The sequence below is a fragment of the Strix aluco genome, chromosome 5, assembly GCF_031877795.1.
Source record: "Strix aluco isolate bStrAlu1 chromosome 5, bStrAlu1.hap1, whole genome shotgun sequence".
In the NCBI taxonomy this organism is placed as follows: domain Eukaryota; kingdom Metazoa; phylum Chordata; class Aves; order Strigiformes; family Strigidae; genus Strix; species Strix aluco.
This window is the reverse complement of record NC_133935.1, coordinates 78031375-78045523: the sequence shown is the minus strand read 5'-3', so window position 1 is coordinate 78045523 and position 14149 is coordinate 78031375. Positions and strand designations below refer to the sequence as shown.

The following is a 14149-nucleotide window of genomic DNA, read 5'->3' as shown; positions in this document are numbered from 1 at the left end:
TCTTCAGCCACTATCTCCTGTGGGATTTTTCTGTGCCAGTATTGATTGCATTTCAGCTCCTGACTTGAGAGAGAAATTGGTTGGAGTTGGATTTTAATTATATTCACATGGTGGATTACTTTCCTTCAAAATATGTTTTGCTACTTTCCTGAAAACAAAGCTTAACTGGGTGTTAAAACCGTACCAACCAATGCCACAATCTGTCAGGCTTTTGGTAGAAATACCGGACTAAAATAATTATTAAAATTGATGTTTTTCTTTTTAATGTTTCCTTATCTTTTTTTCTAACTTAGATGTAGGTTACTTGAAATTCATAAATTTGACAAATGAAAACTAAATAGTTTTTACTTTATATAGAAGGATCCACTACAAACATTGGATGTGTAAGGCCTGGCACAGTATTAGTCTTGCTGGTCAGGAAGTAGTAGCCCAAGTGAGTGCAAAACTAATTTGCCTATAATGCTTCTGATATTTGCCTGTTGTATGCAGAACTAGTTCAGACACCTTTAGATTTAATAGCAAAATTAGTCCCGTGAGAAGGAACCTATAGAAATTTGAAAGGATTTTGTCATTTGGTGTCTGGGGTTTCGGGGGTAGATAGATGCATTGTTTCAATATCAAGAGTTGCACATCACAGAATACTCCTAGGAAAAGTCAACAACAGGGATGTAAAAGCTTCTCCGTTACTTCATGTAGTTCTGGTAGATGCACTGGCCTGCATCAGTTAAATTGAGAAGAGTCTTTAGGTTCATGTTCTTGTTTTGGTATCATGGAATATTGGCAGGAGGAATAACAGACTGGATCTTTATCACAGTAATTTCTGGGGGGAGCCTGGGTGTGTGTGCTGTTAGAAATGTGGGAAGTAGACTTTATGTTTGAAAGTTTTTAAGGCATTTAGGTGGATTATTTAAACCCTTTCAGTTTCAACAAAGTTTAATCCAGTTTTGTCAGTAGACTTGAATCTTCTTCCATATCATGAGTGATGGGAGAGGATGAAAACTAGTATCTATTATTTGGAATTAAATTGAAATACCAAACAGCAGAAAATACGATAATTTTCTGTGCAGATGCTTCAGGAATTTCAATAAAAAATCTAAATGTACCATAGTATGAAAACTTCTGTACAAGACCACCTAGGATGGACCTCATGATTTATTCTTTTACCATTCCTCCCCCTTTTACCTTTCTCTTTTACCATCCACCCTTCCTCCCAAATATTTATTGTGGAAAATTACTTGGAAGAAATCTTTTGACACCCACTTATTCTGCTGTTTTATAGTAATAATATGTCTTGATGGTCCCAATCTGAAGTGTTCTGTGAAAGCATTGAGGATTTGTAGTCATTGGTACTAATTTCAGAAATAAATGTTAGGGTTTTTTTAAATTAAATTACTTTCAGGCAGGAGAGAAATTTTCTCACATGAATGATTGATTGTTGAGACTGCATTTGCAGAATTAGACAAACTCATTACTCTGAGCAACATGAAACCAAAAGATAACTTGTGAAAATAACTCCAGAATTTGCTTAATTTATAGCATTCCAGTTCTGGGGGGAAAAAAATCTTGTGTGATAACATAGAAGAAAAAAATCCCACCAAAAACCTATGTAAAAGTTGAGCCAAATTATATTGTCTGAAGGTATCACAATGCTATGTCATTTCAAATCATAGAATTCATAAACCATTACTGATCCTGGATCGTTTGCACACTTCAAATTAAGTTGTAATTGTTGTTGGTGGGTTGACCTTGGCTGGCTGCCAGGTGCCCACCAAGCCACTCTGTAACTCTCTCTTCTATCACTCCCCCTCCTCAGCAGGAAAGATGGAAGAAAATAAGATGACAAAAGACTCATGGGTTGAGATAAAGGCAGTTTAATAACAAAAACAAAGGCCACTCATGAAGGCAAAGGAAAACAAAAGGATTTATTTTCTACTTCCCATCAGCAGGTGGTGTCCAACCACTTCTTGGGAAGTACGGCCTCAGTACACATAGTGGTTGCTCCAGAATACAAATACCTTAATAATGAATGCCTCCCTCCCCTCCTCCTTTCTCTTAGCTTATATTGTTGAGCATGACATCGTATGATATGGAATATCAGCTTGGGTCAGCTGCCCTGGCTACGTCCCCTCCCAGCCTCTTGTCTACCCCCAGCCTACTAGCCTTTTGGGGGGGGGTGTTTTGGAGAGATAGCCTTGACACTGTGCAAGCACTGCTCAGCAGTAGCCAAAACACTGGTGTGCTATCAACACCTTTCCAGCTACAAATACAAAGCACAGCACTATGAGGGCTGCTGTGGGGAAAGTTAACTCCATCCCAGCCAGACCCAATACATGATTTTACTGTCTGGTAGATCTAAGAGAGTGGCATACTGGAGCAAAACATTTCAGGCTGCTTTGTACAAGTATTTCTGCTTTTCTAATCCACATTCCAAAACTAAAATATTACTGGCTTAGAAGCATCTACATGCAAAAGTATGATATTCAGAAGTCCTCTGCCAACCAACAGAGGTCATTGTGTCCACCAGAACTATTAATGAAAATAATACCACACATGTGAAAGTAAAAGGCAACATGTGGTCTTAGGTGTTATAAGGAGAATAATGTTTTTAGGTAATTCACACATTTTATCAATTTAGATTATTTAATGATGTGACATACCTGGACTTTACCTGGTAATAGATTTGCTCAAAGAAAAAAGATCATCCCTTTGAGTATTAAGAATTATGCTTTCCCTTCTGTCTCATCCAGCAGTGGTGTTAAGTACTAAGTAACAAGTTTAACTTCGTAGCATAAGATATAGTATCTGTGTAGCATAAAAGTAGTCAAAATTAGTATCCACCTTCTTTTCTTCCAGAAATTTAATAAACTTGTATTGTGAGATTCATCTCACCTAATTCTAAGCATGTGTGTTGCAGAGTTCTACATCTAGGCTACTTGCCCTAGGGCTATGTTTATAGTCAATGGAAGGTAGGAGGCACTTCTAAGGCATGATTCATGTAATGAGAAAATAGGTGTCTAATTAAGATGAGATGAATCGCACTCTAAAAACATCCATTCCTCTTCATTGACTATGAAGGCAGCCTGGGGTGATGAGCTCGACACTGCTATGTTGTTGAAATCAGTGGATGTCACTGGTTAGATGAGTTCTACCCTTTGTGTTTCCAAAGGAAACCACCTCCTTGAAACCCGTCTGAGACTGCTGCTTACTTCAGGCACATTTGAACCTATACTTAGTATAACATTTGTCTGTAACCCTGTGAAAAAGCAGATGAGGAAACATTAATTGGATTATGTTGTGGGTAAGTTTAAAACTTAGCTGTCTGTACTGTGGTAGGGGATACTAGACACGGTGGTAGTGTATAAATAGCCTCAGCACACACGTGCCTGACTGACCAGACAGGTGCTTCTATGTTAACACTATTTTTCAAGCATATCACGTTTTCAAAAACTGATGACTCTGTAGTATTAAAAATGTCCTTATAATTGCCTACAATTGCTGACCTGAGTAATCATTTGGTATCATAGTTGATTCATTATTGATTTAAGTGGCAATCTACTCATGCCGTAGGGCCTTCTATTCCAGCTGCAGCTGAGCCAGGTGAAGACATTGCCACCTCTTCTTTGGTCTTCGCTACCTCCTTGGTTTCCACACTTCATGTAATTTTTGTAGCTGAGTTAAAAAAAGCCTGTCCTTTTCAAAATTTTAAAAAACTAGTTGAAATAACTGAGTGAATCAAAAGGAATTAAGAATCTTGTATGCAGACAGGTGAGAGAGGATGGGAACCTAAGGCAGGCATATGGTGGTGAACACCTCTGTGATTGAGAACCTTTCCACCCAGGCAGCTGTAACCAGGAGAGGACATGAGATTTAATTGAGACTTATTAAAATAAACCAATGAACAAAACCTGTTTCATACACAAGTTCTAAGAAGGTTTAATTTCCTTTCTTTGTCTGGATGTGCATCACTGTTTCTAAAAAATCTGTTTATGAAATGTGTATTAGTGGTGTCATTTTAAGATTTATGATTTACTATATAATCTACAGAAGGAAAAAATGAGATATACAGTATTTATATTTAAGATTCGGTACAAATTATTAGATGTAATAAAAGGTAATGTATTTGTCTTGCATTATGGGTATAAAAATTCCATGCACTTATGAAATTTAGGTGTGTAAGGTGTTAGGCTGGTATTTTTCTTTTGTAGCTCTTCATTTCACTGAGTTACACTGGGTAACTCATAATTTAAAATAAAGTCTACACAAATATTTCTGGACCTAGAATAAATAAGTATATTTATACATAAATGCAAAATGTGAGGTATGAAAGAAAGGCTATGAGTCTTTTATGTAAAAAGAGGCAAATGTGAATGGAATTGGTTTTAGCATACTTTGTAATATTTTGCTCTTTACATGTCTTTTTTTAAAAAGCCTGAAAAGAATGACACTGAATCTGGCAGCCAGAGAATCAGACCAGTATTTGAAGAAGATCCTGTTTTCCGACGACAAACGTCTTACCAGCATGCAGCAGTCCACATCCCAACAGATATTTATGAAGGCTGTAAGTAGCATGTGGAAAAAATTGTCTTATTTTCATACTATGTTTATTATTTGTGTCCCATTCTTAAAAACAACTAACCTGCAAGCAAAGTTTTCATCTCCATTTTTACTACAGATTTGCTGTTATTGTCTTTTTTCCTTCTTTCAATAGTATTTCAGACATGTGCTCTATTAGGCCTATGATTCATCTTATGACTTAGTAGGAGGGAGCCATAGTTAAAGAGATCCATTAGATCTGAGTTTCAGAAATGGAACTGGAGGTGAAACGTAACTCTTACATATTCTAATTTTATTATCCATTCTTTCTCTATGCTGTGTTCTAATTTAATACAAACAATTCTTGACAGCTCTTCTTTGCATGGTTTTGGCCTCAGGCAGGGATGAGTACTGAAAACGTTTTTCAGTATCCCAAAAGCATACACAGTTCAGGCAAATAACATGCTGTGTGAGATGGTAGTACTTACATTGCATGCAGTGCATTTCCAGAATCACAGTAACAGCCTTTAGCAGAGAATTTGAATAAATACTCTCTAAACTATGTCAAAAATAATATATCTATGCATATAGTGAGGATTCTTTAATTGTATTTCAAAATTAAGTATTTATCTTTCAAGATGAAAGTAACTTCCTTTTTCTGTACTTATCAAGAAAAAAATCATTATCCAACAAAAAGACATTTCCACATTCAAAATGGCTGCATATTTTTATAAAGGGGAAGAAAAATTAAACAGGATCTGTATTTTTAAGTTGTGGTGGTTTTTTTTTTGTTTTTTTTTTTAATTTAAGGTCCTGATTTCAAGTATGCAGTCTTTCTCTTTCAAATTCTCATCGAGAGGAAAGAGACCCTAACGTGACCTGAGCTCTTTAAAATTCATGGCCACAGTTGTGTGCAGCTTATATAAATGACACAGGGATGAAAATGGAAATGTCAGTATGATGGAGGAAAGAATCATAGTAGCTTGTATTCTTATATGGTGTGCTTGACTGGCAGACCTAGAGGATTATTCTGGAATTCTGGCTTTAATAAGTGGTAAAGTGCACCTTAATTGCAGGATTACAGGGAAGAGACAAGCCATTTACTTTGCTGTTGTTTGGAAAGAAGTGATACTTCACTGTTAAAATGATATAAAAACTTTCCTCCAATTATTAGGATATTTGTAAACACCATGTGAAAGTTGATATAAAATTGTCATCATAACAATATGTGAAATGATTTGTCGTGCGGAATTTAACACTTTAGATGGTATTACTAAGACCTCTTATGTCCCTTAAAAATCTATGCTAGGTAATGTTACTGTACAGCCTGTTATCCTAAAAATGAAGACAGGCCATGAATTCCATAGGAAATATAAAACTTTTCTTTGTTTCTGATAAAATCATAATAACAGACAGAAATGTACATTTTTTGAGAGTGGTAACTGCATGTGCAACTTATATGGTACGTGAGAAATTCCTGATTCTTTGGGTCTGGCTATCATATTAATTACTAGAGATGTGGAAGCCTAGAAAATTACCAGGAAGACTGTAATTCTGCATCAGCAAAATCCTTTTCTTGGGTAGCTGGGTAACTTCTGGTTATAGATGGTGTTTTCGGAGATAACACCTTGAGAATAGCTAAAAATCACAGATTTCATATCAGTAAACACAAAATCATCACCAGGTTTTATTTTATAGTAACAAAGTTCATGTGTCATCTGAAATGCAGTGAGCAATTGGAATGTAGTCGTTCACCAACAGATTTGCAAAGCTAGAGTTTAATTTTCTTTTCACAAGCAATATTATCCACAAGCAATTTTTGTAACTCTAGAAAGACTGATACTGTATCTTGAACACTGTTGTCATTTTTCTTCCCGTTCACATGAACTAACCTGTCATTTCTTGATAGAGGTTTCAGTGCCCACTATAACAGGAAACAGTTGTACAGTTTGAAAATAGTTTGCAATAAATCTGCAATTCCTTGTCTACATCAGTCTGTTAGTGAACATTTACAAAACAGATACTACAACAAATCCTTCTGAGAAACAACTTTTATTTCTTGGAAGCCAAATTTTTGGACTGAATTACACCTTGGAAAGCAGATTTCATTTTTCCTCCCTTATTGTATATGTTTTGTAGCATGCCAAGAGAAACAAAGAATTGCTCTTTGGATCTCACAGAACAGGTTTCAACGTCTAGATATTTGACTTGCCTACTCGTCCTTGAGATTGTTTTTCACTTCTATTGCCTCTTATAGTAGCACGTTGTTGTTTCTAGGGGAGAGGGACAATTACAATTAGAACCACATGGGTTCCTAAACCTGAATTTTCACTTGGATCTGTTGATCACACTTTGTCATTTTTTGTTTTTTTGTTTTGTTTTGTTTGTTTTTTTTGGCTAGGAATTTGCGAATCACTGACTCTGAAGCAATATGTTATCCACAACAATCTTTCTTCCCTATTCAGGTTACATTTTTATTGCCGTTATTATTTATTATTTTAAAAATACGAATCAAATATCGATTTTCTGTCATATGAAATTCTGAATTTAGCCCTTTGAAACTGGGAAACTGGTTTAGCCAGTAATTCTTTAATGGTGCACCACCTATTTAAATCTGACAAATAGTACATACAATAAAATAGTATTCTTTGTCTTCCTACATATAGTGATTTGTTTGTTTTGAAATAAAGTGATGAGCTTCTTGTGAAGTAGCCCCTTGTATTTTAGCATAGAAATATGTGATACATCATTATAATATATCCATTGACTACATCCATGTTATTACTTTGTGGCCTATTTGACTGCAGAAAGAAATATGAAACTTATATTTGTGTTTCCCTGTATCTGGTGCCAAAACCTAAGTAGAGATGGAGAAAACTTTAGGGAGTTAACTTATTTGTCTGTTTCAGAGGATTACAGTCCCACCACAGGAGAAGGCAATCCCAATAATATAGACCCAAAGCAGGCTTTTAATTCAGTATGTTTCAAGAGTCCCATTTAGGTTTTGAAATAAAATTAATCTGCTGCTGAAAACAGAACAGACCCTCAGGTTGTGTTCTACCATGTGCACTGGGATTTAGTAATTCATCTCCTGTTTGTAATAACAGGAATCTTAATTCTAAATCCCCGTTAAACCTGTACCCTGCTTATCCCTAAACAGAATATGGGAACTACAGGCCAGAAGTGAGAGGAAATCCTTGGCACAGACAAGTGAGGTTAATCTGCCTAGTGGGTACCACCACAGGCTGCCCCGCTGGCTGATGCATAATGCACCATCTGCTGCAAAGGGTGCTCTAGGTGTAAGTCTGTAACAGTGTTACAGTTTTAGGAAAGGTGTTAGGCAAAGCATACAAACAAGGATTGCTTTTTTTGGTGTGTGGTTACCCCTGCTTTACTTCCTCTAAATCAAAAATTGAAATATTGCTTCCACGTGTCACTAATTGATTAGTGTTGAAGAGTTGATTGAAGTGTCAGGTTGACAGTAATGTGTCTTGAACATGATGGCATCATTTTGAGTATGTTTGGACATCTACCAACAAAAAAAAGAAAGGCTTCCCCTGCTCTGAAGCCATTAAAACAGTTGTAAATAGAGTTACAATTAACTGATGGTTCTTGTAGCTTAATAATCATAAAATATGCGCACTGTTCATACCCTCCTCGTATTGGGATGGCAGTCAAAATTTTGCTGCTCCTTAAAATCTTCTAAGACGTATATTATTTTTTGATAGCGAGTTTGGTAGTGGACATCAATTTTACCTCCATAGTAGTGCATCATATATGTAAACATTCAGTTACTGATAAAGTATTTTGACATGATGTGCTTAGTACTGGGGGACAATTAAAACTTTTAGGGATAATTTGAAAAATACTGTTTTGATGCTACAGTGTTTTTTATCTTGACTGGGATATTTTCTTTTTGACTGGAATTTTTGTATTATTGCACAATTTTTGGATATCTTGGGTATTTCAGGCTACGAGCTTGAAAAGAAGAAATATCCTTTGGGAAGAAACTTAAAAATGCGGGGAAATGAAACATTGGGATCAAGAATTTTCCCCCTACAAAAACCCAAGAAAAGAACTCCAAAAAACTAGGAAAAAGGGCATTGTCATTTATTCATGGAAGATCTTATGTGTCGCTAATAAATAAGATTTATTCAGGAATCAAGATGTTAATAAAATGTTGTATAAATATTTTGGCATACTATATCAGCTTTCCTTAAATGACTAAAGGAGCAATAAAACTTTTCTGCTTTTTTACCTTTAGTTTAAATAGCAGTGACAGGCAAGACAGTTTTATTAATTAAATTGCTTTATTTGAACTATTTTAAGAATAATGTTATTGATATATTTTGTTATAGTTGGGAAACTGAAGCTATTCAGAACTATTTTTCTCATGGTTTCTTCTAAGGGATAAATGAATAGTGCAGTTTTACTACAGCTGAGATGGAAAAATGATTATTTCAAGTCTCTGATTTTGTGTGGGTGTTCACACCTTTAAATTTAGAAACAGAAATTGGATTATATCATTATGTATGTCTTGTGCAGATGGCATGTGAGATTAAGGTTTCTTCTTTTTTTTTTTTTTAATATTTTCCATGATATTAATCAGCAAGTTATTTGTTAAAACATGTAGTGGGTGAAGTGGACCTTTAAATGAATTTTCAGTGTCAGCCTGTTTTAAATACCAAACACTGTGGCTTGGGGTAAGTAGAAAGCAAATCTTAGCTGCAGCAAAATCCCTAAGTACTGCCTGATTGGTTCAATATTAAACCTGGAAGGAAAATACTGATGCAGAAGCTTAAGCAAAGAACTCTGGGGTCAGTATTGTTTATGTTCTGACATTTTTTTCCCCCAAGTATCTTACTAAAGCTCCTCAAATGAAAATATTTTTAAATAAGCAGCAAAAATAAATGGTTTTTCTAACTTGATGAAAAAGCTTGTTTCTGTCAGAATTTAGAAAGCCAAACAACTTGAACCGTATCCATCATGAGGAGGTACTTGTATTTTGGTCCTGGGATTACTTTAGTTTTGCTGGATGGATGGTCTAGCACAGGGGTTCTCAACCTTTCCTTCACCATGGACCCCATTTAAATACCTTTTGTGGCCGTGGACCACCAAGACTTAATTCAAGATTTAAAGCACTAAACTGCATCAAATATTTATTTTCATTTTCTCATGAAGGGTCTTCAAATTTGGAGAGAAGGGGAAATAAGTTAATCTGTTAATGCACACGCTGTGCATAATGTGGTGTGTATCCAGAATTATCTTGGATGTTATAGCAGGTCCTGAGATTCCAGTGTCTGTTATGCTGCTTGACTGAATAATAAATGTTTAAGCTGCGGATACTGCCAAAATCTATTTTGGAGGCCAGATGATTACTGCTGCTCCTCAGATCCCTTTCCATTCCTTCTGAAATATTTTCTCTCTTATTCACAGCTTGGAATAACAATTAGTATTGAATCCTCTTGTACCAAAAGGGGAAAGTTGGCTCTGCAGTAAGATTGGCCATGTCCTTCTGGTAAAAATAGCTAATGGTGGCATTTGCATTTTGAAATAGACTGCAAAGTGGAACATTGAGTATCAGAAGTTCTTTATTATTGGACATACTGAAAAACAAAAAAAAAAGACAATTTTGACAAAGATCTTGAGAGAGTGATTGATAATGGTGTGTGGAATTCTTCCTATGCAGAAACTGCTGCAAGGATTCTTTATGTTATAAATCTGGCTTAATTTTGCAAAGTAGGTTGATATGGGGTTTATACATTGTTCAAGCTTTGTATTGGTCCTCGAGATATGGAAAATACCACCTCAGTCCTTTGTTCAGCTACATCACCTAAATGTCTGGGTCCATGTGAGGGGTGGCAGTTGTGTTCTCAGACCTGCTCTACAGTAAGGGAAGACCACCAGGAAGTTGCTTGGGCTTTCTGTAAGCATAAATTCACAGCACATATTGAAGAAGTAAATGATTACTTCTTCAAAACTGGTTCCTGACATCTGTAAGGGAGTGTAGGGAGAAATATTCGTTATATTTGCAAGCTCAGAAAGAAAATGTTTCAGTATGTCAAACAAGTAGATATGATGGGTTAAGCTGACTACTAGGAAAAGTGCTAAATTGCTTGAAGTAATTGATACCTAACAGGAAAATACCAATTTGTGTGAAGCGCTTCATGGGAAAAAAATAAAAGGTATTCTGTCTAAAGGACCTTAAAACCTACTTCAAATGGAAGTGTGAGAGGTTTAGGAATATTTCTTACCCCAAGAGTCTGTCAAATCTTTTTTCCCCTTTCATAAAACAAATTTCCCTTCTTATTTCATACTCAGGTTGTTATTTTCAATTTCATTATGTTGAGAGGTGGGGTAAGGAAAGAGGAAGGAGAGGGGAAGGGAAGGAGAAGTATGGCCTACTCCCTTTGTTCTTTCTCTGTACTCACAAGCTGCCAACTATCCTCTGAGCTGTAAAGTCAACACCCTCTGTGACCCTGTGCAGAGCTGTAGAAGAGCTAACGTGACTCTGCAGGCAACTTCTACCTCCAGCCCTGTGTCTCTGTGGCATCCAGTGGTGGTATATGGGCTGAAAATGGACATGCATAACACAAAATTGTGCAAATCCATAAAGATGAGGATAAGATGTTTTAAACTCAGTAATATATTGTAAGCAGCATATTATGACTAATATACATTGCTACGAACAAGTGCCTTTATGCATACATAGATAACTTCTATACACACAAAACTAATACATTAGTATAAGAAGAGTTTATGTTTATTCTTTACTTGACCCACACAAATTATGAAGAAGAAAAACGAAAATAGTATCTTCAGACTGTCAGTTTTTTCACTCTGGAAATATGAAACATTTCCTACAGAACCATCTCTCTGCTCATTAAGATTTTTAGAAATGACTTTGTGGTTTGTCTTGGGTTTAATATCTAAATGGTTTAATATACTTATTATCAACACAGTGCTAAAAGATTTCGCTCTGGAAAGAAAGCTGGTTTTCAGCTTCGTAGTATTAAAAAAAAAAAAAAAGTTTGAGATCTGTAAAACCCATTATTAAATAATTTGTTCTCACATTTCAGAAGTCTTGTATGTCCATCCTCTGATACCACAGCTGCAAATTTTGCTCTGTTGATGGTGCCTAGCTATGAGTTATGATTTTTTTATCCTCTACTGCTTAAAAATTACACCCCTGTGTTACTGGACTTTACAAGAGTTACTTGATGAATCCTTATAATCTTACACTCCAAAATTTTTTCATTCCTTTAATTCTTTCAGAACAAAATGAAATAAAGTTGTTAAATTACAGATGTGCAGGAGATAAAAATTAAGTTTCAAATTATTTTGTTAGGAAAAAGACTAACCATGATAGATAATATATTAAAAAGACAATAAATATAGGTGCTGTTTGAAATATCCCTATTGATAAATTTAGATCGGTTGCTTACCAAGGCACTAGATATAAAATTAGTAGTGGATGAATGGATCAGAATATATCTTCTCTACTAAAATTTTAGCATCTGCGTTACCATATTATCCAACACTGTAGTAGTTATTATTTTTAAAGGAGTATCACCTTCACAAATGATATGTTCAGTTTTAGTTTTGAAGTGAGGAAGATAGATAATGAAAGGGAAAGATGGGGAATAATTTTATGTAGTCAGATATGGATTTGAATATCCTTAGAGAATGGCTTTTTGTGGATATGTCCAAAATTTAGTCTTTAAAGGTTATAACAACATGCAGAATATAACTTAAGGACATGGCTACTGTTTCTTTATTTATCACTACCTAACTCACTGATTTGGTTGGTCCACTTCATTCTTTCTGCCATGAGTTCATTTCCAGTCATAACTATTAGGAAGGAATACTGTGTAATTTAATGACAAGGTGTTTCTCTGGCAATACAGATTTTTTCCTATTATTGAAGGGGTATTTTGTGAAGTTTGGACAGTATAGTTTGAATGTGGCAATTTTACATGTGTGTATTTATCCATCTATATGTACATATATGTATGTATAAAGATATTTAAATAATACTACTGAACTACTTTCAATTCATACTATTTTCCAATGTCCATTTGAGAATAAATTACATTTTCTTCTGCATCAATTAATTTGAAATGCGGGTTAGATTACTACGTTCTTATGGTCTTGTATATTGTACAAACATCTTAGTTGCTTCTCTGTGTCAAAAGTTGTTTTACGCCAAATTAGATATGGTTATTTCTTTGTCTGACATTGGTTCCTTTCAGATTACTATTTCTATCAATAATAGCACATTGGTTTTATTGGTTTTCCATCTTGCCTTCCCTGGGGTCTCTCCATCCTTTAGTCTGTACTTGCCTACTTTCCCTCTTCTTTTTTATGAAGCTCAGCTCTAGAAATCATTTAGCTGTCTTACAGTTGAACAAGAATCGATTTGGAAATGGTGTCCACCACTGAGTAAAATTCAATTTTTACTTCTAGTGTGTGTCCTTCATAAGCAGAAGATCTCAAAATGCACCTCAAAAATCTATCCATAAAATAATAATTTCTCTTTATGATCTTCTCACACCCTTTTTCCTTTCTTTTAGCTGAAGATAAAAATTAGTTTTCATTTACTGCAGTGTAAATGCATGCAGGTGGCCAGTTGCCATTGAGACACTGATCTGTAGTTGTACAATCAGATGCCAATATACTCCCTTTGAGATCCTTTTAAGACTGAAATATGGATATTTTCTAATTTTTTCTTTTTCTTTCTGAAGACAATTTTGTCTCTTCCCTTTTATCTCTGCTTATTCTTATTTTTCATGGGTCTCTTGGCTGCTTTTTCCTCTTTTCTACTTCAGTCTGCATTTCCTCAATTTTTTTTCCTCTTTCATGTAGTTTATGAATATTTTTCTCATTCCATAGTAAGGATTCTGCATTGTCCTCACAGTCATGGTTTTTTTAACTTTTAAGCATCTAATTCACAGCTCATTCTTTTGATCTTCTGGTTCAGCAAACATCTGCATATCTTCAGTTGGCTGTCTTCTGTCTTCCTTTATCACCTTTAGGATTTCCCTGTTTTCTCTAAGTGCATCTCTAGTAATTTTTGATATCCCGCTTGGGTAATATTTCATAAATAAAATAGCTTTTGTCATACTTCTACTTAAGATAATGGACATCTTGCAGCCTTTGAATCCTGTCCTTTCTCCCTGGAATCTCCTCTCCCTTCTTGGCATCTCTTTCAGATTTTGTTAATACTTAGTTATTTTACAGGATATAAACATTTGAAAATAAATATAGAATATTTTAAAACAGTATTCCTTTCTGTCCTTTTCTATAAAATATTCATCGATTTTGCCTCCTTAGGATAAAAATGTACAGGAAAAAAACCCTGAACATTATCCAGTGGATATGTTTACATGGATTTACACTGAATTTGGAGTTAGTTGAATGAACTTGAATAAACTGTGTATGTGTTAAAGTGCATTTGTGCTCAAAGTATCTGTTTCTTAGCAGGAGTTCTAAGCTCAAACAGGACATTTCATTGAGACCGTTACCTGCCCTTTCCATTGGAGCCAGACCCTGACTGGCAGACCTCCTTCAAGTAAATGCACAATTTTTCAACTAGTACATAACCAATTAACCTAAG

General features: G+C 35.2%; 1 protein-coding gene across 9 annotated transcripts in view; it reads left to right on the top strand.

The window, feature by feature from the left end:
- The window catches only part of CACNA2D1 (calcium voltage-gated channel auxiliary subunit alpha2delta 1), a 433456-nt gene that overhangs the window by 244810 nt on the left and 174497 nt on the right, over positions 1–14149 (top strand). For all 9 annotated transcript variants that reach the window (XR_012623660.1, XM_074827917.1, XM_074827916.1 and 6 more), the window contains exon 6: positions 4429–4558. Coding sequence is in view for 8 of the 9 variants with exons in the window: in XM_074827917.1 (XP_074684018.1) it covers positions 4429–4558 (130 nt within the window). In the remaining variant the exon portion in view is untranslated. The remainder of the gene's footprint in view (positions 1–4428; positions 4559–14149) is intronic.